Source organism: Lygodium microphyllum, chromosome 13 (assembly GCF_053477565.2).
Source record: "Lygodium microphyllum isolate KBCC chromosome 13, Lygodium_microphyllum_v1.1.10, whole genome shotgun sequence".
NCBI classification, from domain to species: domain Eukaryota; kingdom Viridiplantae; phylum Streptophyta; class Polypodiopsida; order Schizaeales; family Lygodiaceae; genus Lygodium; species Lygodium microphyllum.
This window is the reverse complement of record NC_141147.1, coordinates 95894592-95920608: the sequence shown is the minus strand read 5'-3', so window position 1 is coordinate 95920608 and position 26017 is coordinate 95894592. Positions and strand designations below refer to the sequence as shown.

The 26017-nt window shown below is 41.6% G+C and overlaps 1 protein-coding gene across 2 annotated transcripts in view; it reads left to right on the top strand.

Annotated features, from left to right (window-relative positions):
- ALDH6B2 (aldehyde dehydrogenase 6B2) overlaps window positions 1-9547 on the top strand; it is a 185983-nt gene extending 176436 nt beyond the window's left edge. Inside the window, exons 12-19 of one of the 2 annotated variants that reach the window (XM_087691462.1) lie at window positions 7687-7777; window positions 7901-7981; window positions 8188-8265; window positions 8356-8391; window positions 8509-8552; window positions 8738-8816; window positions 8900-8990; window positions 9164-9547. In XM_087691462.1, coding sequence (XP_087547588.1) covers window positions 7687-7777; window positions 7901-7981; window positions 8188-8265; window positions 8356-8391; window positions 8509-8552; window positions 8738-8816; window positions 8900-8990; window positions 9164-9273 — 610 coding nt within the window. In that variant the 3' untranslated portion in view covers window positions 9274-9547. The remainder of the gene's footprint in view (window positions 1-7686; window positions 7778-7900; window positions 7982-8187; window positions 8266-8355; window positions 8392-8508; window positions 8553-8737; window positions 8817-8899; window positions 8991-9163) is intronic. The other variant, XM_087691463.1, reaches the window with a different exon arrangement.
- The last annotated feature ends 16470 nt before the right edge of the window (window positions 9548-26017 follow it).

Sequence of the window (26017 nt, the reverse complement as noted above, 5' to 3'; positions counted from 1 at the left end):
CTAACAACTCAGTCTCCTCTCTCACTGGAAGTCAAAGGCCACGTAACCCACTCATACATGACCTAAGGAAGTGAATGGTGGGCAACCTATCTATTTATAGATGCAAAAGGATTCTCCCAAATTAGGGTTTTACATGTGAAATATAAAAACTCTCTAGAACCACTCCCCATTAAATGACACTTTTGGTAATTTACATGTTTTGGGACTATTTTAAAGAGCTAATCAAAATGAAATGAATTCTTAGCTCAACAATCAAAGTGCCAAAAATTTCCTTGAAGGGAGTCCTCTAAGAAACCACCATAGTTGGACTTTGGTTGAGGATGTACAGAGAAGTGTTAACAACCTCAACCCAAAGGCACTTTAGAAGCTCTACTGCGAACAGCATAGAGCGTGCCATGTTCATCACAATCCAATTCCTACGCTTTATGGCTCCATTTTGAAAAGGGGAGTTGGTAGAAGTGAATTGGCTTAAGATGCCATGCTCCTATAGAGACTCGATGAACTCCAACTCATGGGAGATAAACTCACGACCAAAATCACTCCTCATACATCTTATTCAACAACCAGTCTAATTATATACAAGCAAAAGCCATAATGAAAAGTAGGTAATTGCATCAAATTTATGCTTTAGAAAAAACACCCACAGGTATTTAGAAAAGTCATCTACTATCAAAAAGAAGTACAACGTGCCATTAAGGGTCTCAATGGATATCGATCCACACAAATCAAAATAAATCAATCTGAGAGATGCCTCAACTCTATGTGTGGATTGTTTAAGAAATGGAGTGCAATGCTATTTCGCTAGGTGACAACATAGGCAGACATCCTTGGACAATTTAAGTCGTGAAAGGCCTCATAGAGTGAGTCATACCCAAGGTGTTTGTATCCTTAGGCTAGGCATGACCAGAGGTTGTGTTAAATCTTGGCAATATTGTTCCACCAACTAAATAGTGTACTTCTACTTTGACACAAAATACAATCCCCAAATTGAATAACCTGAACCCCAAAAAGTAAATAACAAACCAAGATCGTTCATCTCCAAAGTAGCACAAAGTTTGGTCTTAATTTCTACAATGGTAGCAAAATCTAAGTCAGTGAGAAGTAAATCATCTACGTATAGCAGGATATAGTTGACCCTCTCTGAAGTGATACAAACATATAAGTTCAAGTCATAAGGGATACAATGGTATCTATGAGTTCAAAGGAGCTCATCCATCCTCTAGAACCAAGACTAAGGTGCATCCCATAAAGAGCTTTTCACAAGCAAAAGATCTTATTTTTCTGGTCAACAAAATAAAACCCAAGTGGTTGCTCCACATAGACTTCATCCTCCAAATACCATGCAAAAAAGCACTTTTGACGTCCATCTAATAGATCGGCCAACCGTAGTGAGCAGTTAGCACAACCAATAAATGGAATGATATCAACCACATACTAGGAGCAAAGGTCTCTTCATAATCAACCCCTTGTTTCTATGAAAACCATAGCACTACAAGACAAGCCTTGTAGCTATCTAAAGTCTCATTTGCTTCTAGCTTGGTCCTAAAGATTCACTTTGTCCTTACAACTTTCTTGTGGCTCAGATGGATCCATCCAGGTCCAAGTCTCGTTTTGGTCTATACTCTCTAGCTCCTTCTCCATGGTCTCTTACCATTGGGGGTACTAAAAAGCCTCCTGCCAACTATCCGACTCAAAATGTGCTATGTAATCAATTGTAAATAGCAATGCAAATGATGCTTGAGGTGCTAGCCAGGCAGTTTTTGGGGCTCTCTGGAGTGGACTTTGGTGGAAGGATCCCTAAATCCTGCATACCGATGAGATAATGGGTCTCGTGGAGGGGACGTGGAAGCTTAAAATTCTACGTGAGGATCAGGAGTGGATAGTAGACTCGGCTCAAAAGGCACTATCTCCGATGGAATAATCTCAAGAAACAATGCAAAGTCTAGTGTAGAAGACTGCATAATATCCCCCTCATGAAAAACTACATCTCTCCTAATGATCACCGTGTTTGTCCAAGTATCAAACAAACAATAGGCTTTCGCTTCGGAGAAGTAACCTACAAAAATCAGGGGATCAGCTCGGAGTGTGAGCTTTCCCATTTTATCATCAAGGATGTGTGTGTGTGTGTGTGTGTGTGTGTGTGTGTGTGTGTGTGTGTGTGTGTGCACGTCTCCCAAAGACTCTAAAGTGAAAAAGGTTAGGCTAAGAGCAAAAAAATGCCTCATACAAAGTCCACTAAGGGACAGCTATAATTGGGCATTGGTTGAGAATGTACACCAAAGTATTAAAGTCTCAATCCGAAGGTGCTCAAGGATCTTTGCTACAAACAGGATAGAGCATGTCATGTTCATGATGATTTGTTCATACGCTCTATGACTCCATTCTAAGCTGGGGACTTGGTAGGGGTAAGCTAGGGAGAAATACCATGCTCCTATAGAAAGTCGAAAAATTCATGGGAGGTAAACTCACCACCACTATCACTCATGCATCCTACACGACGACCAGGAACCAGTAGCACCAAATGCATCAAACTTATGCTTAAAAAAGTGCACCCACATGTATCTAGAATGATCATCTACTATCAAAAAGAAGTGCAACGTGCCATTCAAGGCAACAATGGATGTCGGCCCACAAAGATCAACATGAATTAAACTAAGAGGCGTTTTAGCTCTATGTGTGGACTAGTGAGAGAATGGGATACAATGTTGTTTTCTGAGTTGATATGTTTTTCATATATCTGTAGATAGCTTCAAGCGTCAAAGGCCCTCAACCATCTGACAACGTGACAATTCATAAAGAGAGTCGTATCCGAGATGTTCTAAACAAAAATGCCAGAGACGCTCAGTGTCCGTAGACTCTTGTACAATGGCTAAAGCTTGGAAGCGATGAAACTCAAAGCCCTCAACTGTCGGCTAGAAAACAAAATCTATCATGTGGTACAAGCCACTAGGCTATGCCTCACCACAAGCAATCACTAAATCAGTCAAAGAGTCAAGGACCTCGACTATATTGTTGTGAAGAAGATTGCTTGTCCCAACCGCAAAGTTACTAATGGATGATAAGTTCATCACCCTAAGTTGGCAAGCATAATATGCATCATTCAACATGGGGAGATTTCAGCCCTAGTCAATGGCAAAATTGACACAACCATGAGCCTGAATCTTGACCAAGGAGTTGTTTCCAACACGGACTATCTCAATTGCAGGGGCTCAAGTGATAATAATGTCTGAGACAGGTCATATAATGAGTAGCTCCACCATCCACAATCCAAGGAGTAGTTGAAGTACTTGGTTGTGATAAGTAGGCCTTTGCAATCACCTCTTCAAGAAGTAACTTGCACATGTGAACGAGACTCGCATCCTCAAATGTCTTTACAGAGACGATGTGGGCCTCTACAAACCAATGTGACATTCCCTCTAGCATTGAAAAGGACATAGACTATGATGGCTAACTAGTGGTAGCATGGGTTTGGCCTTGCCACTGCCCTTATTGGGAGTTGTGTGACTAGGGGGCAGGGGTTTGATCCTTGGATTTTGGTACTGTGTCTTTTGCCTTTAATCGACACTTTTTCTCAAATTGACCAACCTTTTGACAATATTGACAATACCTATTCTTTTTAGGTATAGTCTACCACCTTGATTTAAGAGAAGACTGGGTGTTCCCTTCGGTCTCACTAGCTTGATTTTGATTTTGATTTTGATTTTGCTTTTGATTTTGATTTGAGTTTTGGTTTTGTTTACCCTTCCTTTGCTACTCCTAAAAAGAAACAATGAGAGCCCCCTTTGTAGAGGTCATACTACGAAACTAATCAAACAGCCGCCCGAGCATAATGTAGCAGCTAACACTCAAATTCACAAAATGTGGGCATGGTAGGCTATGAGATTGCCTCCTGTACAAAATGGAAATATTTCCATGGTAGCTTATTAAGGAATAATGTGACCTAATTGTTGGAGGACTTAGAAGCCCTCGTGGTAGAGAATTCAATGAGAAGACATCAATACTCAACCAACTTGACTTTCAAGTCATCCCGGTTAGTGATTTTAAAGTTCTAAAGCTCATGGTCCAAATTTATGCGACAAGTTCTATCCCAGGGGTTCTATCCCAAGCTACATGGTGGTCAATCACGTGTGCCCAATGTTGGGACACTGAATCAAAATGTTAAAGCTGAGAATGAAGCTCAGCTAATAAGCCACGTATCAATTCGATAATAGAGGAGACATTCCTAGCCTTCTATGATCGGACCTAATAAGTGAGATAAGATGGATAAGGAGATAGTAGAGGCAAATAAGGAGGAAGAGGTGGGTAGGTAAAAACAGGTTGGAAATGTCCAATGGGGGGTAATTGATGCAAAGATACTAGAACATGAATGTTTTTATGGGGTACCAATGGAGGTGGAGACACCGTGACACAGAAGCTCTATTTAAATGTTAGTGGGGCACAATAAAGTGACCAAAAGGCCCACTAGGTAATGCCATGGAGGCAAATTGTGGAACCAACTAATCCATACTCGATAATGCCTAGGTGGCATAACCAGGCTGTGAGCATCCCAAATGTGTTAGAAAGGGAGGATGAGCCTTCATCATGGGTACAACACCCAGTTGAGAAAAAGATGAGGTGCTAAAAGTTGTACCCAAGGGTGAAGGATCCTCCAATGTGATGTGTAAGGATATGTAAGGTGCACGTAATGGAGACAGAAAGAAAGGTGTTGCAGAAGTAGAGGAATGGGGGGGGAGAATAAATGGATTAGTTGATGGAGTTGTTGGGAATTATTTTTGTTCCTTTTGTGCATTAAATGCATTAAATAAGATGACGGTTAACCTACTTTAAAATAATCTTGAGAAGGAAAAATGGAAGCAAAAGAAGAGGGGGAACTTACAGGTGTTTGAGTTAATCTTTTAGACTCATCACATTTCTTTGTGTTCCAAAACAAAATTCTATCTTCTTCAGGACTAATGAACCAATACCACGTTTGCATAGTTCCTTCTTCATAAGAAGCACCTATATCTTGCTGAAAAAAGAAAGAAAACTCCAAAGATGAAGAAGTGTTGTTTTGCATACCTAACATAGGAATGGAGGATGGAGATGTAAATGGAAGAGATGAAAGAGGTAGAGATGGAGGTGAAGGTGATAGAAAGATAATGGGTTTATACTCCATGCTAGTTTTCATGTCAAGATGGCCAATTCTTTGTGGAGCTTCTACCCTTCCTACAAAATCATTAGACTGATGCACCAAAATCTAAAGGGGAAAACTTAGATTTACCTTCCATTTTTTATTGAGCCCAATACATGAGGACGAGGTCATATTGGCTCTTGAAATCTTGTACAATCTATGAACTCCATGGTAGTTTGAAGTCTCTCCGGCCATGTTGGAGGATGGTGGAGCAAGTTATGTGGCTCACTCCCACTTGTTTCTCAAAGGATTTGGCTCAGAAGAATGAAGCAATGATGTCATCTTTGAAGTCATCTTGCCCTTCTATTGTTTCTGTTTCTTGGAAAGGGCTTTCAAATCAAAGGCCTAGGTTTCTTCGAAGAGATCCTAGCGCTGATACCATGTAAAGAAACACCCTAACGGAGAAACAAAAATACACTTGTACAACAAAGCATAAATTGAACAAAACACAGTCATGGTTAGGGTAACATAGAGACAATAAACACAATGAAGATCATAAATGAATGAATATGAAGAGTGCCATGCTCATGCAGCACACATACTATTGAGTGAAGGAGTATTGTACCCTGAACTCTCATGTCTCAAGGACTTAGGAAAAGGTAATGAGCTGGGGAGTGTGTTATGCTCTTGATGGATCTCCAAATGTAGCAAGGCAGCCTCCAAGATGTCTGACAACAGTAAACACAGCAAAGGGTGATACTGGATCAATGTTAGATGTGCAAAGGAGAGAGAAAACTGCAAAACGCAGATTATTGACCATGGCAACATGAGGCAGCAAGAGTTTTGGTGAAACACAACCAACAAACAATTGCTAGGGTGTGAACGCAGCCTGAAAAACTGCTGCCAGCTGCAAACACAGCCTCTAGAGGACTAGTAACAATAAGGAGCAACAATAGATGGTATAAACTGTGTGGTGAAGGCTGGAAATAGGTGTTGGATGGATATAGACAATGTTAGGCAGCCTCAACTAAGATGTCCTCCACAAACAGGGTGTGGGTAGCGAAGCTAGAGCACTTGAAACGTGCGAAAATGAGATTGACTGAATGGGAGGGTAGGCTGTCTATTCATTGGAAGTTTGGGGTCTCCCACATTAGGGTTTACACGTGGGACACTAAAACTCTCTCGAGCCGCTCCTGATTTAAAAGAATGGTTAAAATTCATTAGTTAACCTGAGTTTTGGGGCTGTTTAATTAAAGCTAATGGTAATTTAGCCCAACAAGAGTGTGTCATACTGTGACAGATCCCAAAACGCAAACACAGCAAATAGCCTCTAAATGTGTTTAGTAGCAGAAAATGCAGCCTATGATGGATGGATCAGTGACAAAACAGGCAATCAAAGCAGATGGACATCAAACATAGCATTAAACAATGATGTGGCAGCTTGGCAATGCAGTAGAGTATACAACCCAGAGAGAGATGCAATTGAGTTAGAGTTCTATGTTAATGTGGATCCAAGAACCCCCACTAAAAGAGGACACACAAATTTGGGAACTATGGGCTTTCCAATGTCATCCTTTTCATCAAATCCGGTTCATGATACATATGATGCCAATTTTGCTAGTCCTTCTGCTTGTCCTTCTAAAGTGCTGGTAACATGTGTAGGTAACCATAGAGAGCCAAACCTAGAGCAATATGTGAATGCAAGAAGAGGTGATTATAGAAGCAAAAGGTGAGGTGATACCTCTTGGTCACATTGCTTGTTCTAATGATTTTGTTTTGCTTTGGTGCTTCATCATCACTTGAAATCAAAACCAATCTTCAAAAATTCAATTCCTTGCTGAATCTCAATCCTCTACTCTGCTTAGAACCACGAGCACATTTGTACAATACCTTGTACATGCTCATATCATTCACTCCAAGGGGTTTTGTTACATTATCATGTTTCTCTTTCTTATTCTAGTGTGAATGATCTCTTACACACTACGCTTTTTCAGTTCATGCTAGGAAGGGCTTTTTCCAATGTGACCACCCTCTTAGGCAGTGGTGCTTCAATACCTTAGATATATATAGTGGTACTTCAATACCTTAGATATATGTAGTGTACTTTCATTTTTACTCATTATCTAAGTGCTAACATTTCAAAAACACACACACTCTCTCTCTTTCATGACTTTGTGTGCACGTGCACATGCACATGCTTTGTGTCCAACCCAACAAAAACTTGTATCAAAACCAGTGATCCCATCAAATAGTCCAGTGCACTAGCTTCCTTTTTATTGTTCCATCAATACAGGGATAGCTGTTGTGGCAAATGGTACTCTGTTTTTTGCAGTATTCTCCCTTGTGAGATAGCTGCTCCACGGATGGCGATTATTTGTTCCACTTGAATTGTGCTTCCTTTGTGAAGAGCCTTCTCTGTTTCCTAGCTCTCTCTTTGGCTTTAGTTAGTTGGCCAGAAGACTTTTTGTACATTTCATTATTTTAACTCAACCTTTGTTTGAGAGAGAAACACGCGCACGCACACACACACAAAGAGAGAATTTTATTACAGAAAGAAAAAGAGAGTTTTTAATCAGGTTGGAAGGCCTCATGGAAAGAGCAAAGAAGCTGAAGGTAACAGCAGGCACTGAACCCATGGCAGACATCGGCCCAGTTATTAGTAAACAGGTTATATGCCTCACCTGTTTAAGTCTTAAAGAAAAATAACCGTGCCATTTTCTGCTTGGTAACTGGAACACTATCCAGCAGTTAAAATTGACTGAGACATAATCATTGTTCCCATTGGAGCAGGCTAAGCAGCGCATCTGTAGCTTGATTCAAAGTGGAGTAGACAGTGGTGCAAAGTTGGTACTAGATGGCCGTAGCATCGAAGTAACAAATTGCAGACCACCACTCTATGCTCATCTTATATTTCATCTTGTCAATTGCTTTAAATGACCTAGATGATCTTCACTTCTAGAATTTACATTGGCCGTCCCAATTGCATTTGCCATCTGATGTCTTTGGATTATTACACATATAAATAACCTTCTGTTATCAGCATCATTGTGAAAGATTTGGTATCTTACTCCAAACAGGTTCCAGGCTATCAAAAGGGTAACTTTATGGGGCCAACTATTTTGGCTGATGTTAAACCCTATATGGAGTGCTACAAGGTTAATATATCGCTGCTTAAAGCACGCTGTGACTCGTTTAACTTCAGATTTATGTGAAGTCTGATGTAACTCTGTTTAATGGGTTTGCAGCAAGAGATTTTTGGACCAGTGCTCTTGTGCATGCAGGTGACATTGAGCTTCCATTGGCCTGTATTTTGGTTTTTTGGGTTTCGCATATTCTAGAAGTGGCTTGGGAGGTTGAACATTAGAACATGTGCATACTGACCATGGGTGTTATTTCAGGCTGGAAGTTTGGCAGATGCCATTGACATCGTAAATAACAACAGGTCAACTTGAAAGATCCCTTTCTCTTCATTTGCAATATAGTTATTTTTGCATAAGCTGAAAAAATCAACAAGCTTGATTCTTGAACACAAGATGGAAAGACAGGTTTAAGATCATGAAAGTATTCAAATAACACAAAATTTCCTATTTTTGTACATTAAGTTAACAAATTCTATGCAATTTGAAGATATGGAAATGGGACTGCTATATTCACAGCCTCAGGCAGTGCAGCCAGGACTTATCAACATGAGATTGATGTGGGCTTGGTAAGATGATTGGCTAAACTGGATATTGCGAAGTCACATGCATTAAGACTTCTTCTAAAGTAAGCTGAGCTTTGGTATTGTAGGTTGGCATCAATCTGCCAATACCTGTGCCTCTACCTTTCTTCTCTTTTACTGGATGGAGAGGCTCATTTGCAGGGGACATGAATTTTTATGGTAAGCTTTAATCAGACGAGACCCTTTTGTTGCTCTGTTTCAGTTTTTCTCAAGGCTTCTAAATGGTGTACAAAAAGCAGCTGCAAAGGCAACCGTGTTTTAGCTAAGGTATAGGAAATGCATGCTATTCTTCTTCAACAGTGTTCATGTCGTGTGTTTGTTTGATTTTAAAGGTAAAGCAGGGGTGCACTTCTACACCCAGATTAAAACAGTCACTGCGCAATGGAAGAGCACAGCAGGGCAAGACTTGAGTACAGCCATGCCAACTTCACAGAAGACATGATGCATGAAGGGAGATAACTTTCTAGAAGGCTTTATGTTTTCATTGCTGTAGCTGGCAAGGTTGACCAAAAGCCTGAAGGCTTAAATACATCAAGCTATAAAATAAACCAGACTGTATGAGAGTTACACCCTGAATACAAAGAGTGGACAGATGTAAAACAGCAAAAAGAAAAGAAAAAACCTGTCCGTACATAAGTCAAGACCAGGACTCTTCTTGACAGTAATGCTTCTTATACTTGATCACAATGTGGTTTACCAGTCTTTTTTTTTGTGTATGTAAGTGGGTCAAATTCTGTGCAAGCATCTGTGCATCTCTCTCTCTCTCTCTCTCTCTCTCTCTCTCTCTCTCTTTTGTGAAGATAATTGAATTAAGTAGTAAATATTTACATCAGACCATCAGGTCAGCAAAGAAAACAGACGAAAGTCTACCAAAACTTTAACACAAAAAAATCACATAGAAAGGACAGTTGGAGTAGAGCGAACAATATCCAGCTAGGGAGCAGCAATGTCAGGAAGAACCAAGTCAGCTGACATCATAGAAGAGATTTGCCATAGTACTAAACCACGAACACGGGCCACATGACTATGGATGCCCAATACTGAATCAAAAATAAAGGCATTCCGAGTACGCCAAATATGCCACAGGGCTGTCCATCTAAGGAAATGGAAAAGGCAGGAATAATCCGAATGCAAAGAAGACATAGAGGACATCTTTCCCATAATCCACGAACAAGCTGATATCCGGTGCTGAGTCGTCAAGGACCCACATGCAGGAAACAAAACTCCAAATCTATCAAGCAACAAGGCAAGAGACAAAGAGATGAAGCAATGTCTCATCACATGTAGTGCAGAATACACAACGACCAGCAAAGATCTTTCGGACACGCAACACATCTCCAATTGGAAGACCCCCAATAAGCAGTCTCCACATAAACACTCTACCCTGATACAAAACCTTAAGACTTCCAAAGTTGGATGAATTTTTCCTGCCACTTTTTTTTGCTATCCCAAATATGCTATAATTTATTAACCTTTCCAGTGACCCATCTCTTGGCCTCCACCATCTAATGATATATCTGATTAGCTGACCTCTTCTCGAAATCATTAGGAAGCACAAACATCCAATCATGCCATGGAGACGATGATTGTAACACAGGCAAAGGAGAAAACCTCTGAAGCCTAGGCTATATAGACGACCAAATGTCATGATATCCACGAGACACCCAAAAGTGCTGACGAATACGACGGAAAGAGTAAAGACAGGGATGCCCAGGAATGACACCATCAAGGACTGTTTGCAACCCCAAATGAGCCATCCGATTAAACTTGTCTCGCTGCAAATCTTTATCAGGCCAATCCAACAACCTAGAGGTAGCCAATACTTCTCCTTGCAGTAAATTCTCCTCTTTACAAATATCAAGAGGGCGCCAAACTGCAAAACGTAACACCTGCCAGGATGCAATCAAATGAGAAAGGAGAAAAGATTGGGAGGCCTTAATAGGCCTCGTGGAATTAAGCATATGCCACCAAGAAGCATGAATAACCGTGCTACCATGAGAGATGCCAGTTATTTCTATGAAATTTTTATCAATATCTGACTAGGGATGACTCTTTGTACACACAGTGTCTGCAAAAGGGCTAGCCTCAAAGTAGCCATATGCAAATTAACATCCAATAAAGCTGCACCCCCCATGCTTTTAGGAGCAGTCACATGCTGCTACGAAATCCACACTTGTCCCAAACAATTCCCTTTCTTTTTCCACAACATGAATCGGATAGGCTGAACCAATTCTAAAAGGGACTTCTTAGTCCAAGGAAGTAATGGCAAAAAAACGATCTTACTGATCATGGTGCATTGAGCAACTTTAAGTCTGACATAAAGAGGCCAGCCTTGAGATTTCCAGTACATGAACCGATTATGAATCCGGAAAGACATCTAATTTAGCAAAGCATAGGGCGCTACATCCACACCAGTAGGATAACCCAAGTGTTTGGTTATATTTCCTTTTGAAATCACAATTCCATGATAGCCCAAGGTTTGCAAATCATTCTCCGTACAAGAGAGTAGTGTAGATTTTTGAGTATTAATATGAAGTCTCGATGCCATAGCAAAAAGATTCCACACCACCATTGCCAATTAACATTAGTGCGATCAGCCTTAAGGAACATAAAAGAATCATCTGCCAAAGATTGACCCACAAGTTGGGTACCACTAGGAAGAGACAAGCCAACTATCTCACCTTGATTAGCCAACCTATCCAACAATGAGAGCATTAGGTGAGTAACTAAAGCAAACAACAAAGGGCTAAGAGGGCAATCTTGCCGAAGCGACCGAGATAAGGCAATTTCATCCGTAATGTCTCCATAAAGTGCAATACGAGCCACAACACCCTAACTAATGGTATCAACAAGAGAAATCATGCGAGGACCGAATCCCATGGTGGACATTAGTTTCCAAAAAGAGACCAACTAACATGATCAAATGCCTTCTCAATATCAAGTTGAAGCATAACAACGTGCTGGCCTAAAGCTTTGGCATAATCAACATTCAAAATGTTGTGCATTATATTCTAACCTTTAATGAAACCATATTGACATGGATTAACCAGATGCTGAAATACTTTCTGTAATTTGTTGGCAATAACACAGGCGAGTTAATGGGTCCTTAAGCTGCTCAACATGGACTGAAAACAGCTCATTAGGAAGCCCATCCCAAACAAGACTTTTCCTTCAAGCAAATGGGACAGCACTTCTTCCACTTCATCCTCTAAAATATCAGCCTCCATTAAATCCACCCATTCTGGCTTAACCTGATTACTAACCAAATTGCAAATATATTGGTAAGCAAAGTAAACAGCATCAAAAAGAATCTCTTGCGGACCCAACAATGATTTATAAAAGTCAACACACATTCGAATGATGCCCTCTGCAAACTAGCAATCGAAGCACGAGAAGGAAATTATAGTTGCTGTGAACGGAAAACATCCTGAGGAGGCACAAGCCTCCCACGCACATCAAAGTGCAAAGCAGAATCAAAAGCCCTTTTATCATCCACTACAGGGGTACGTGAAGATTGAGGATTCAGGTGCGGCGGTGGGTGGGCAAGAGTCGAACAAGAATCTTGTTTAGCATTATGTCTAACCACAATGACCCAAGAATCATCCTAAGGAAACAAATTCTGACCAACCGAAAGCGAAGCACGCTCAACAGCATCCTGGGAAACATCCTTCTTTCCATCATCATGACCATGTTGGGCAAGTGGCACAGGAATAGGTTCTGGCTACTAAAGCATCTATTGAGGATAATGGTCTTGCATATCTATCTCAGGATCCATAGAGCGTTGCAATACCTCAAGATTTTTATCACATTCTAAAATGAAATGGCCCAATTGGCCACATCTAAAACAGTGTTCAGCAAAAGTACCCCATTTCAGCTTATAAACTAACATTTGCAACCCTAGAACATCAAAACAAATTTTGGTCGAGCAAGGTTTCCCTGTATCCCAAAGCATACAGGCCCTGTTCCTATTGTGGGAGGCCAGTCAAGGCTCCACCAACACCTCACCAAGGGTTCTCAAAACCAAAGGAAGAAGTCGCCAAAGATGTGCAGGAAAATCAACCATCTCCACCCAATTTGGGCATGCCTGCCTCAACACCTCCTAAAACTCGGCCATAGGCCTCCAAGGGACCATATGTACTAGCTGCCCAATCAAGGAAGAAGTCGCCAAAGATGTGCAGGAAAATCAACCATCTCCACCCAATTTGGGCATGCCTGCCTCAACACCTCCTAAAACTCGGCCATAGGCCTCCAAGGGACCATATGTACTAGCTGCCCATCCATGAACAAAGGAATACATTGCATAATGTGAGCTCGCAGTTCTGAGGAACGCAAAAGAACCTCAAAAAACCCCCTTTGTCCATCATAAATCTCTTCAACAAGAGGAGCTTGCACTTTCCCTAAAGCATCATCTTGACACTGTTCAACAATGACAAGCATGGATTGCAGCCAAGCATGAATCCTAGTGATCAAGGGAGTCCTTCCCGTAAAGTAAAAGATGGCTGCCCTCTCATGGAAAGCAGCAATCTGCTGTAAGACCAAGTTAGTTCCCGTGACTGCAACCACATGATCCCCATCCGGTAAAGAGCTAGCTTTACCCTCATTGGCATGAACATAATCCGACATAAGATTATTGGCAGTGGCCAGCATAAACTGAAGAGACCCATCAGTTTGTGAGCATGAAACATGAACATTTGGCTCTGAGGCAAATTTGAGGGACATAAAACCGGTTCCTCAACTGACATCTTACGACGTTTACCCATCTCATCCCCATCCATCAACTGCCCGGAGTCTTCAGCCAACAAATCACTATCCGAGTCCGCCAGATCTTTGTCATTCCCATGCCCTATATGCTGGTCAAGGAAGGCCATATCAATACCATTTGACACCTGCAGATTCACCATAACAGAAGTTGATGCTGATCACAAACTTCATTCTCAACCGACTGGCTGAGTCAGATCCGACCCGAGACTGACTCCTTCAGGCCCTGCATGAATACTCTCTGCACAGGTTCAGTATCTGTGAACTTTCTGTTCTGCACTCAAACAGACTGTCGCCGATAGCAGGTCGGCAGTCCACAGGCCTTCTTGCTCTCTCTCTTTCTCACTGTCTCTGTCTGTCAGTTGCAGTGCAGGGTGCGGCAGGAAGGAAGGAGGGGCACGGATCAGATCATTCTGCAGGTCGACCAGAGTACTCAGAAAGGCAGGGGCAGGACATGATGCCACAGACAGGGCAGACGTGACCCTGCGCTGAACTGAGGAGGGAACGTAGACAGCGCACAACTTTAGCCTCAACTCTCTCTTTTTTTTTTTTCGTAAAAGGTAATTGTATTAATTACGGAAAAAAATACAAGATTACTTGATTACAAGATACATGACGACAATCCAAGCCATCATGTGAAGAGGTTCTAAGTACTACAAGTTACAATGTCATGGCAAGGATGCGGAGGAAATTGCCATATGCCAGGGACAGAAGTCCTTCGTAGAGAGCAAATCAGAACGATGGAGAAGAGCTAACTGCCAATACAAGAGGCCCTTAAGCCGCACAATATGCCGCTGAACATTATAGGCGGAGTCAAACAGAAAAGCATTCCGAATGGTCCAGTTATGCCAACAGCCCCAGTATTGAAGAAAGTGATACATGAGCTTCATATGTGGCTGTGCGGGAGTAGAGTATTTGGGCTGGCCAAAAACCCAATCAAAGGGGCGCAGGGTGATACCAACCACCCCTCGCCAAACAGCCGACAAAAATAACCAGATTTTCTTCGCGACGGGGCAAGAAATAAATCGGTGGCGTGCGGATTCCATAGTCGTGGTGCAAAAGAAACAGGTGCCATTGGAGATTCGTTGCTTGGAAAGAGCCGAAGCAAGCGGAAGACCCCCAATCATCACTCTCCAAAGAAAGACTTTATATTTAAAGGGTGTCTTGTTCAACCAGCCCTCCATCACAGTTGCCCTCCACCATGACCGGGATTTACGCAATCCCCATAAAGCATTCGCTTTAGTAACTAGCCATGGATGATCTTTAATCAAAAGATGATACACTTGGTTTGCAGAAGCTTTGCTCAAATTCAGCCGGCCTTGTAGGTCCCAATCCTGCCAGGGATGATCCGAAGCAAGAGCAGGAAAGGGTTGTCTGCTCTGGAGCACCGTCAAAAGCTGTTCCCATAAAGGCCTATATCCACGAGGGATCCTGAAAAGCCTCCTAGCTATACGAAACGATATAAGCACATTGCGACTGGCAAGGGTGGCATCCGCAACCGAAGACAAGCCCAAACGTGCCATCCGGTTGAATTGTGGTCTAAGCTCATGTTTACCGTCCCACGAAAGTAAACGCGAGACTGCCAGTAATTCCAATTGAAAAGAGTTAGTAGCCAAGCGATCCTCCGTTGGATGCCACTGAGCCTTTTGAAAGACGTGTTTCCAGGAACATACCAAATGAGTAAGCAGCGATGAAGAAGAACTGGAGAACCGCGAATCAGCATTAAGAACATTCCACCAAGAACTCCGGATTTGGGTATTGCCATGCAGAAGCCCATGGCCCTCAAGGAAATAACGGGCTATAGCGACCCACAGATGATGATCCGAGCACATGGCGCGGAAAAGAGACCAACGAAGTGCCTGCATGTGAGTTTGGGCATCTAAAATAGCTCCGCCACCCATGCGTTTGGGGGTGCATACATGTGACCACGAGATCCAGAAAATACCTGCATGCAATGAGTCCTTCTTCCATAGCATGAAGCGAATAGACTGAGTAAGAGCATTCAGAGTCGTAGTAGTCCAGGGCAACAATGGCAAGAAATATGTGAGCATGGGCATTATAATTATCTGGGCTACTTTGAGGCGAACATGGAAGGGCCAGGCCTGAGACTTCCAATACATAAACTTAGCTACCATTTTCGGAGAAATCCACTGCAGAAGCTGCTTTGGGGGAACATCAACACCCAAAGGGTATCCAAGATGCCGGACAATGGAGCCACGAGGAACAACCAGACCCTGCCAATCCAAGGACTGCAAATCCGACTCTGTGCAGCTTAGAATGGCTGATTTGAGCGCATTGATACGAAGGCCTGACGCGTGACCAAAGAGACCCCAAACATCCAATGCTTTTCGAAGGTTGTCCTTGTTCGCACACAAAATCATAAAGGTATCATCTGCCAGGGATTGGCTAATGAAGTGCTGTCCTGTAGGAAGCGACAGTCCGGCCAACTGGGAAGAGGCAGCCATATGTGATAACATGGAAAGAACTGGATGTGTCGCAAGGGCAAAGAATAAAGGGCTCAAAGGGCACCCCTGTCTGACAGAACGGGCAAGGACAAATGGCTCAGTAACACCTCCGTTCAGCATGACTCGCAAAGACGCCGCAGCACTAATGGTGTAGATTAGGCGAGACATCCGAGCACCAAAGCCCATAGCAGACATAAGTTCAGCAACGAAAGACCAGTCCAGATAGTCAAAAGCCTTTTCCAGGTCCAGTTGAATCAGTACTACCTCCTGATTAGAATGCCTGGCATAATCAATGGCCAATTGGGCATTCAAAACATTGTGTAGAATGTTTCGGCCCTTAATGAAACCATACTGGAGAGGGTGCACAAGGGCAAGGAGATGCTTATGGAGCCGATTCGCCATTACTTTGGAAAAGATTTTGTACATTGAACCCATCAAAGAAATTGGGCACCACTGCGTCAACTTAGATGGCGAAGGAACTTTTGGAAGTAGTTTAATAAGTCCTTGTTTCCATGAGGGAGGCATGATCCCCGTTTCCCACACCTGCTGAAACAAAGCCTGCAATGGTTTCGCCAGTTGGGTAGCGAAAGCTTCAAAGAACTCATTGGTAAGACCATCCCAACCCGGACTTTTATCTTTGGGCAAGTGTAACAAAACGTCCATAACCTCTGCCTCACCAATATCTGACTCCATAGTAGCTTGCATGTCCTGCGGAAGCTGATTGCGGACCAGGTCATAAAAAACCGAACGGGCCTAAGTAGTTTGGGCGGAAGGTGGAGAAGCGGAACCGAGAAGGTCACGGAAATAATTCCTGCACATATGCACAATAGTCTGTGGATCCAGAATAAGGTGGCCTTGTGCATCCTCGAGTCTTGTCATATTCTCTCGAGCAGGAGAGGCATGGAGAGCTCGAAAGAACTTATGGGTCTGACAGGCACTATCTTGCAAAGTCTCTGTCAGATGTTGCAATTCAGCCTGCTGATACGATTTTAACTGGAATTCTTTAATAAGATCGGCCACCCGCATGGCCAGTGCAAGCAAAAATGCATCATCCGGAGTGTCCACCAGCAGGGAACGAACCAAAACCAGCAGGTCCTCCGCTGCATGTCGACGGCGCCGACAAAGAGAGGTATGATAGATCCCATACTGCCGAGCAACCCACTGCACATTAGAGAGCAATCTTTCAAATGACGCAGTGCCCTGAGAGGAAAAGTCCAAGAAGAATCTGTCAAGCAATTGCTGCATATAGCCCTGAAAAATTGCATGCTTCAAGTAGGACGAGTTGAAACGCAAAGGGAGTCTCTCCAGAAATTGCTTGAAAGATGCAATGGGTTGTGCAAGCAACTCGAACTGCAGAGGGAAATGGTCCGACAAGGCATATTGCTACAACACTTTTATTTCGAGCATCTCAGGCAGAAAATCATCATTCTGGATGATATATATACGGTCCAACCGCGACCATGTTGTTGCATACTGGGCCGAATGGAAAGTAAACCCTGGAGAAGACGGGTGTAGCCAGGACCAGATATCTTGCTTAAGAACAGCAAGAGCCAACTCATGCCACATACGACTTTCCGGCGCATCCATTACCGAGTGCTCCGATGTGAACTGGGAAGAATCAACACACATATTGAAATCCCCCATGAAGAAGCCCCGTCTGCCAAGTGACAAGGAGGTCTGCAAAGTCTGCCAAAGCTCCCGGCGAGATAACGAATCATTCGGAGCATAGAGGCCAAGTAACCATAAGATTTCCCCTTCGAATAAAATTTCAATCACCAAAAAGCGGCCATGAACATCATTTTTAATGAGAACAGGCTGATATTTGGTATTACCAGTCATCTTTATATTTCTTCGGGTGAGATCCATGTATCCCCAGTTTAGGACTTATCCATGAAGCTTGACAAGAGACAAGTAATTAAAGTGAATAATAAGGGCTAAGGGGAAACCTTGCCTCTCCTAATATAATAACAATTAGTAACTCAACACAAAAGTGAAAGTAGATGATAAGAAAATGACATAACTAGTTCAATATAGTGAATGCAATCAAGTAGATTGTTGTGGAAGTACAAGTTGAATTGTAATCAAAAAAACCTTGCTTGCTCATAATTCAACAAAAAGATAAGGATAGAAGACTTCAAAAAACCAAGGACAAGATAAGGACTAGAACAATGAATCGATAGGAATACCTAAGACTTAAGTTTGTAACATAGATGCATGTGCTTGTAGGGTGGATGTGATCCTCCCACTCTCACATCAAGTAGAGATCCCAATCCTAGCAAATCTATAGATATTAAGAACACCGTTATTTGCAACCTTATCAACCAAGTTACAGTCCACCTAGAGATGAGAAACCATAGGGACAATAGCAACAAGCACAATGGAGAGAACTAAGGGCTCAAGAGATGCCTCGAATGACTAGCAAGCCTCAATTTGACAACTTCCAATAGGCTATGGAATTTGACATCTCAATCATGACCCTTGAGGCCATGGAAAGAAAACTCCAAGAGTTGCAAGGCCAAGGAACAAACACACTCCAATTGACTATTGGATCTCGGGAATGACACTAGACATTAACTTGCGACCATGCAAGTGGAAATGGAAAGAATTTGCAAAATGTTGTTGAAATGCAAGAGCAACAAGCTCATCAAAAGATTCCCTCTCAAACCTTATGCAATGGTGTATGTTTGATCGCTCTAATATTATGCAAGAAGGAATCCACATCGCGAAAACTATTCTAACTGGAATGGAAAACACTCCAGGTACTAGAGACCAAGTAAAAATTCCCTCAACCACAAAATAATACCATGCGAGTGATGACCCTTATAGCTTTATCAAATAATTTGAGTAAGTCTAAGAGGCCAATAACCTTCTTGGTGATGCCAAGCAAACGTAAGCCTTCAGACTTTGCATAGGAGAGAAGAGGCGAACTTGGTTTACTAGTAAAGAGACTATTGAGGTCTCTTTTTTATTACTTAAGAACGTGTTCATCAAACACTTTACACTCCAAGCACAATGGAGAGATTTGAAGGCTAAGGAGACGCTTCAAATGAATTTTAGGCTTCAATTGTGACAGCTTCCAACAAGCTGCCAATTTGGATGCCTCCTCTTTGACCTCGAGGCTATGGAAAGGAAACTTCAAAAGTTTTAAGGCCAAGGGACAATCACTCTCAATCGATTGCTAGACCTTAATAATGACACTAGACACTATCCCATAACCATGCAAGTTGAGATGGAAGGCATTCATAGGATGCTACTAAATATAAGAGCAATGGGCTTGTCATAGGATTCTCTCTCAAATCTTGTGTAACAATGCATGTTCAATACCTTAAACATGGTGCAAGTAGGGACCCACATTGCACAAACCATTCTAATCAAAATGGAAAATACACTAGATGCTAAAGACTATGCAAAAATTTCCTTAATGGCGAAATTACTAGATAAGTATCAAGCCAAGGATGACCCTTACAACTTTATCGAGTAATTTCAACAAGTTTGCAAGGCTAATAATCTTCTTATCGATGCCACGCAAGCACAAGCCTTTGGACTTTGCTTAGGAGAAAATGATCAAACTTGATTCATGAGTTTTGAGGTTGTTAAGAAGACCTCTTTACACTACTCAAGAACTTACTCATGAAATACTCCATTGAAGCAAGACATGGATATAATCTCATTGTTTAGCTCATGAAAATCGAGTACTCAAAGAACAAGGGTGTAAGAGATTACGTTTCTAAAGTCTCGAGTCTATATAAGTGGATCCCTATTACAAAGAGACCCACCACCAAGGCACTTATGAAAGCTTTTATTAAGGACATTCACAATAAAAGGATCTACAAAACCTTAGATGGGAACTTTGAACTCAAGTACTTGAACATCAACAATATTCTAACAAGGCTATCTATGTGGATGACCTCCGCCATGAATGCAACAAAGATAAAAGGCCGTATGGATTCCATCAAAATATACCTACAAGATCCACGGGACAAGACCACACAAAGTCCAAGAAGGCCCATGACTTGCTCATAGATTTTAGGAAAGAAGCAACACTAAGAATTGATTAGGATGGCTAAGCCATTCAAAGCCTCAAAACCTTACCACCAAAATGTGCAATGTGTTCATTGTGGAGAGGCCCATCTACCTTTGGAATGTCCCTAGCCACCTTGACATTGCATAAACTATGGCCAATTCAACCACAAAGTAGCATATTGTAGAGCCTTGCAAAGGCTCCCTGCTCCCAACTTTTCCTAAGAGTTAAGTTGAGGAACTAATCATGCTAGGCAATCCCCACTCACCCCACAACTGGCATTGCTAGCCCACCAGCAGCCACACAACATGGTGAGATTAATCCCTCTTGAATTCTAGACCTCTTATGTCGATTGTCACACACCCACCTAGTGACGCCCCATTCCATTTCATCGAAGGACTAAGGGAAGATAAGGAATACATGGATCCTTTTTTATGTTGCAGAAGAAGGGCACCCAATCCTTATAGACTATACATTATTATATTAGCACAAGGCTACAAGCGAGGCACATCTACAAATTGAGATCCCATAACCTGTTGGAACTACGAACAGCTAGTTCACGTTTCCTTGAGATGCCCCCCAAAAAAAGAGCAATCTAAGGTCAATGATATTGACAAATGTTGCCTTGAATACAAAATCAACCACACGTACCCAAATTGTCCACAAGGCAAGGCAAGTAATAGCAAGGCGATAGTGTCATATGTTCCTTTGAGCCTACTTGCAATAGAAATTATCAACAACAAAGACAGTATTCCCATTCTAGTGCATGCCATCACTCATGCACAAAGCAAAATTGGAGCGACAAGCATTGTAGGACCTATGACGATTAATGGATTGGTTATAGAAAAAAGGAGAGCCAAGAAGAGAAGAAAGAGATCTGAACTCAAGCTTAAGAATGAAGAGCTCACATATCATCACCCAAAATAGCTCCTATCTCTAGCATTGAGAGTGCTACAGCTACACCTCAAACTACTAAAGAAACTATCACCAAGTATGAGAAATATATTTCATGTATAGCAAGCCAATGAGATATTGACAAGGACAAAGAATGGGTCAAGGTAGCTCAAGACGAGATGCATGTATAGCAAGCCAATGAGATATTGAGCCTCCCAAGCCTGTCCCATGTATTTTAGCAAAAGAAGGCTCAACGTCTTGACAAAATAAAAACTAAACCCTTACATGAGCCTACCAAAATGACCAATCAAAAATGCTCATTTGACATATCTCTTAATCAAGATTCAAGCCTACCAATTGATCATTGGTAAATTGTATCACCTAGGGCAAGATGGGATGTTAAGATGATGTGTCCATGAGCATGAAATTGAGCATGTTTGAGAAGAAGCTCACGAGACATAGTCGACAATCACTTTGATGCCAATACGACAACCCAAAAGCTACTTCAAGCCCAATTGTGGTAGTCCACTCTCTTTGAGGATATAACCAACATTGTCAAGTGGTGAGTGCCAATGCACAAAGTTACCCATTTGAAATGATAAAATGGAACTCATGATGATAATTTCCCATCAACCCTTTGAGAAATGGGGCATAGATGTCATGGGATCCAATAGTCTATAGCCACTCAATGCTCACAGGCTCGATATATCATTGTAGCCATCGATTACATGACTAAATGGGAAAAATGATGCACAAACCATGACATAATTTCTCTGGGAGGAAGTTATCTCACAATTAAATTGCCCCATTGAAATCAACAATAACCAATTGACACACTTTCTCAACCAAGTGATTGAGCATCTGCTATTAATGTTCTTAATTATCCACACGAAGTCTAGCCCTTATTATCCCCAAGCGAATGGCTAGGCAAAAGCCACAAACAAGGTCCTCATTAGGGTATTGACAAAGGCTATCTCAATGTCACATTCAGACTTGGATCGTAAGCTCACGACAACACTATGGACCTATTGGACCGGCCTACAAGACTACCGCATGACAAACTCCATTCTGACTTATATATAGCACAGACAATACCATTCTCATAGAGTTTTTAATCCCTAACATATGCATTGCTAACCAAGAAGACTAGGAAGACACTAGAACCTGGCAACATTGCTTCAAAGAGCTTGAGCACTTAACTAAAACATACCTACTAGCTACCCACTCCCTACTTGTTGAGAAAGCCCAACGAAAGGCCTGGTTTGACAAGCATGTTAAGCAATGATCCTTCAACAAGGGGGATCTTATATTACTCTATTTGATTAAAGGCCACAAGTAAAAGTTGAAACTCCAAGGCCTTCAACCCTTTCACATCCATGTAATCATAAGGATAAGGATGTCAAACTAGAGACACAAGACAACTAGTCCATTTGCCATTTTAGTGGTAGCAAAATTAAAAAATACTGTATGCCCAGATACCCTTCCTATAAACCACCCATGATGAATAATGAAAGCCCCTTGCTATGCATAGAATAGATTTTCTTTGAACAATTTGAGCAACTACAATCAGCCAGTCCTACACCACCCTTCCAATCAAATTCAATTGATGCCATCATAAATGTTCAAGCAATCACTCTTAAGAGTTTAGAAATACAATATGAACCCTTGATTCCAACTACTTACCTTTGTATTCACATTACAATGGCTAAGTCAATCTTGCCTAATGCACTTATTGATGACGAGGGGTCAAATTGTAATATGCTTACTTATTACTATTGGAATAGACTAGGACAATCACAGCTCTAGTCCACTAAGGCCAGATTGAATCCCTATGAAGGGCATCCTTACTCATTGTTGGGCAAATGTAAATTGACTGTCACTATTGAGATTGAGAGCATTCCACTCCTTTTCTATATTCTTTTGAACTCTAACGAGAGTGGCACTAAGATTTTGTTGGGATGAATATTCAAGTTCTTAACCAACTATAATGTCAGCTATGTTGATAAATACATCCATCAACAGTTGGCAGATGCTGGCATAATCACAACCTTTATTCCTAAGTGGTGCAAAGTACACCTACTCAAATTATCATCATGTCTCAAACTGGCTCTACACCTAAAACCGTCACACTTTGGTCCTAACTACTAAATGACCAAATTTGCAAGAAGCCCCCTATCAACTCCACTTCTCAATGAAAAGGGCAACCCAAGAACTCCACCCACCTCTCTTTGTGATATAAAATAGAGAAACAAAAGCAAAGGCATGCCACAAACATCGCCACAATTTTCATAACCCCCGTGCAATGGCTTGATGGATTCCAAAGGCCCTTCTCAAAGCACAAGGGTATTACGATGACTGTTGCATGATCTAGCGACCAAAATCATCCAAGGCTACACAAATAGCCCTTCACCATACTCAAATCAATGTTGTTACTCTAATGACACACACCTCATAAGTCAACCAAACCACCCCTAGTAAACATTTATATCGCACTTCTACTACAACCAAAGGATCACTAGCTCTTTTGCCCCCATTGGCGACGACTACTTCCAATTTCCCAGTCAATACAATCTCTCAATCCTCCAAATCACACACCACTATTGTTACCAATCTACCTCCATAAGAGGATATTCTTTCTGTCATATATCAAGCTCCACCATATCGAGTGAGCGAATACCAACCTCCCCACACCAACCACATTAAGGCTGCCTTGTCAATGTCATCCATCTATAAAATGACAGAAGAATTATCCACCCAAGCAAGGAAGCCCGTGTCTGAATGCTTTTTGTAGCTTGACTCCATGTTTGGCACCTTTGCTAAACTATTCACCATGGTTGACCTTGGGCTAGCTCGTGCCAATATGATCATTCTCGCTTCACAATGGCACCCCACTTGGGAGGAACATGAATACCTCTCCCAAAAAAGCATTCTTGTACAAGACCAACTAGCCTAGAAGATTCCCAAACAACAACTATAGGCTTTCCATATACTCCTTTCTTTCACCAAGGTGAAATGTTCATTGAGGATCTTTCTCGCATTAAGAGACTTCACCATCCTTGTAATATGACCACTCATTTTCTCAAGTGATGGTATGCTATGTGTTATGAAGCTACTATTGCAAGAAATAGAGTGATCACCACAACTAAACAACACAAGATTGTCAATGTTCTCACTTATGACCTAACATACTGTGAGAACACATCCTTATGTGCCATCATCGAGGCCCGCATGATGACACCCCCAAGCAACCATTTCACTCTCCCAAGCTAGGAAGCTTGATCCACTTTTGCAAGGAGGAGATAGGAAAGACCGAATTGACATCAATGCTAGAATTAATTGAGTGACTATGGTTCATATTTACCTCCAAGCTCTATTATTACCAATCTATTAGATCAAATTATGTTGGAGGATATAGGGGATAGCACATTTTCCATGTGTTCACACCCATTCTTTCCAAATGCTTCATTTTGCAGTTGTGGGATCATTGCACCTAGGGCAACCCCCTATATCTTCCACACATCACAAGTCAAGGTCTAAGCTTGCCTGGATGATCTATCACCTTGAGCAAAGCATTGCACTATACTCCACCAACTAGGTCCTCAAGTGTGGGATGAGGTTCCAAGTTTACTTAGAGCTCAACCCATCTCCCAATTACACAATATGTGCATATCACTACACCCGATAGGGGCCACAATTTTATTTTTGAAAACAAATTATCATGTCATGAAGATAACCAAGCTCCTTCTCGTGCAATTCTATTCATGATTAACAAACACCAGAATGCCAGGTATGTGTAACATTATTTGTAATTAAGTAGGCCAACTATAGTAAGAGAAATTACTAATCATAAGGCCAAGAAAAGGACTAGATGCCTAAGGGGTATGGGAAAACCCTAACCGTTAAAAATATTTATTTAAAGAATGAGTTTGAATAGCACAAGCTATCCATGTGTGTGTAAAGTTCTTGTTCTTTCCTTCGTGCTTTTTGCGATTGTGACAAAGAGTGTGAGAGAGTGTGTGAGATTGAGAGTAAGAGAGGGAGAGTGTGAGGGTAAGGGACCAAGTGGTGAAGCCTCCTTCCTTCTGTTTGGTGCTCTCTCATGCCTGTGTCTATGATCATCTCTTATATGCAAAGGCTGTAGAGGATTCGAGAATCAAGAAAGTGCATCATGGATCACGGAGTTTGCAATGTGCATCTTTTGTGCTTGAAGGAAAGCCATGCATGTTCAATACAAATAGATCATAGCATCTATGACCTCATAATGGAGTAATGATTTGGCACGATGAATTTGGGAATTAGTTACTTACTCCTTTGATGAAATTTTGGATGTTGAAGCTATCAATGACTAGTTTGATGCTTTGTCTAATGCTGCAAATATGCCACCCATCATTGCTGTGATAACGGATATAGTTGATTCATCAATAGAGATAATACATGACTTGTGAATGCACACAATACAATGAAAATGTATGTAGATAATGTATTGACTGAGGATGTAGATAAAACCAATGATTTGATTGAGGAAGCAAATGTGATGGTTACAAATGATTCCCAATTTAAAGTATGGGTGGAAGGCATAAAAGACAATGAGATAAATTCACTGCTTATGCACATTCCAACTACACAAGTGTTGAACTACTCAAAACAAGATGAGATGGATGATGAAAAGTTTGCAAACTATATAAGAGATATGCAAATTGAAGATGTGGGTTGCAAATCTAGAGGGGGTGAAGATAGTCTTATGATACAAGGTAAGCAAAATAGATATTAGACAATGAACAAGCATGCTTTCACATGAATGATTATGTCAAAAAATGGATTGAGTGCATGCTTATGAGGGAGACAGGTATTTGTGATTACGATCCAAGTAGATATTATGATGCACATGAATTATGTCAGGAATCGCTTAGTGGAGGGACTTGCTCGAGTTGTTATACTCATTATACAAAAGGAAGCTCACTCAAGAACACAAGAAGAGATATGGAAGCCATAACGTTTTTTTGTTGGTTTCTTCTTCTTCTTTCACCCACAATACAATGTACAAAAAT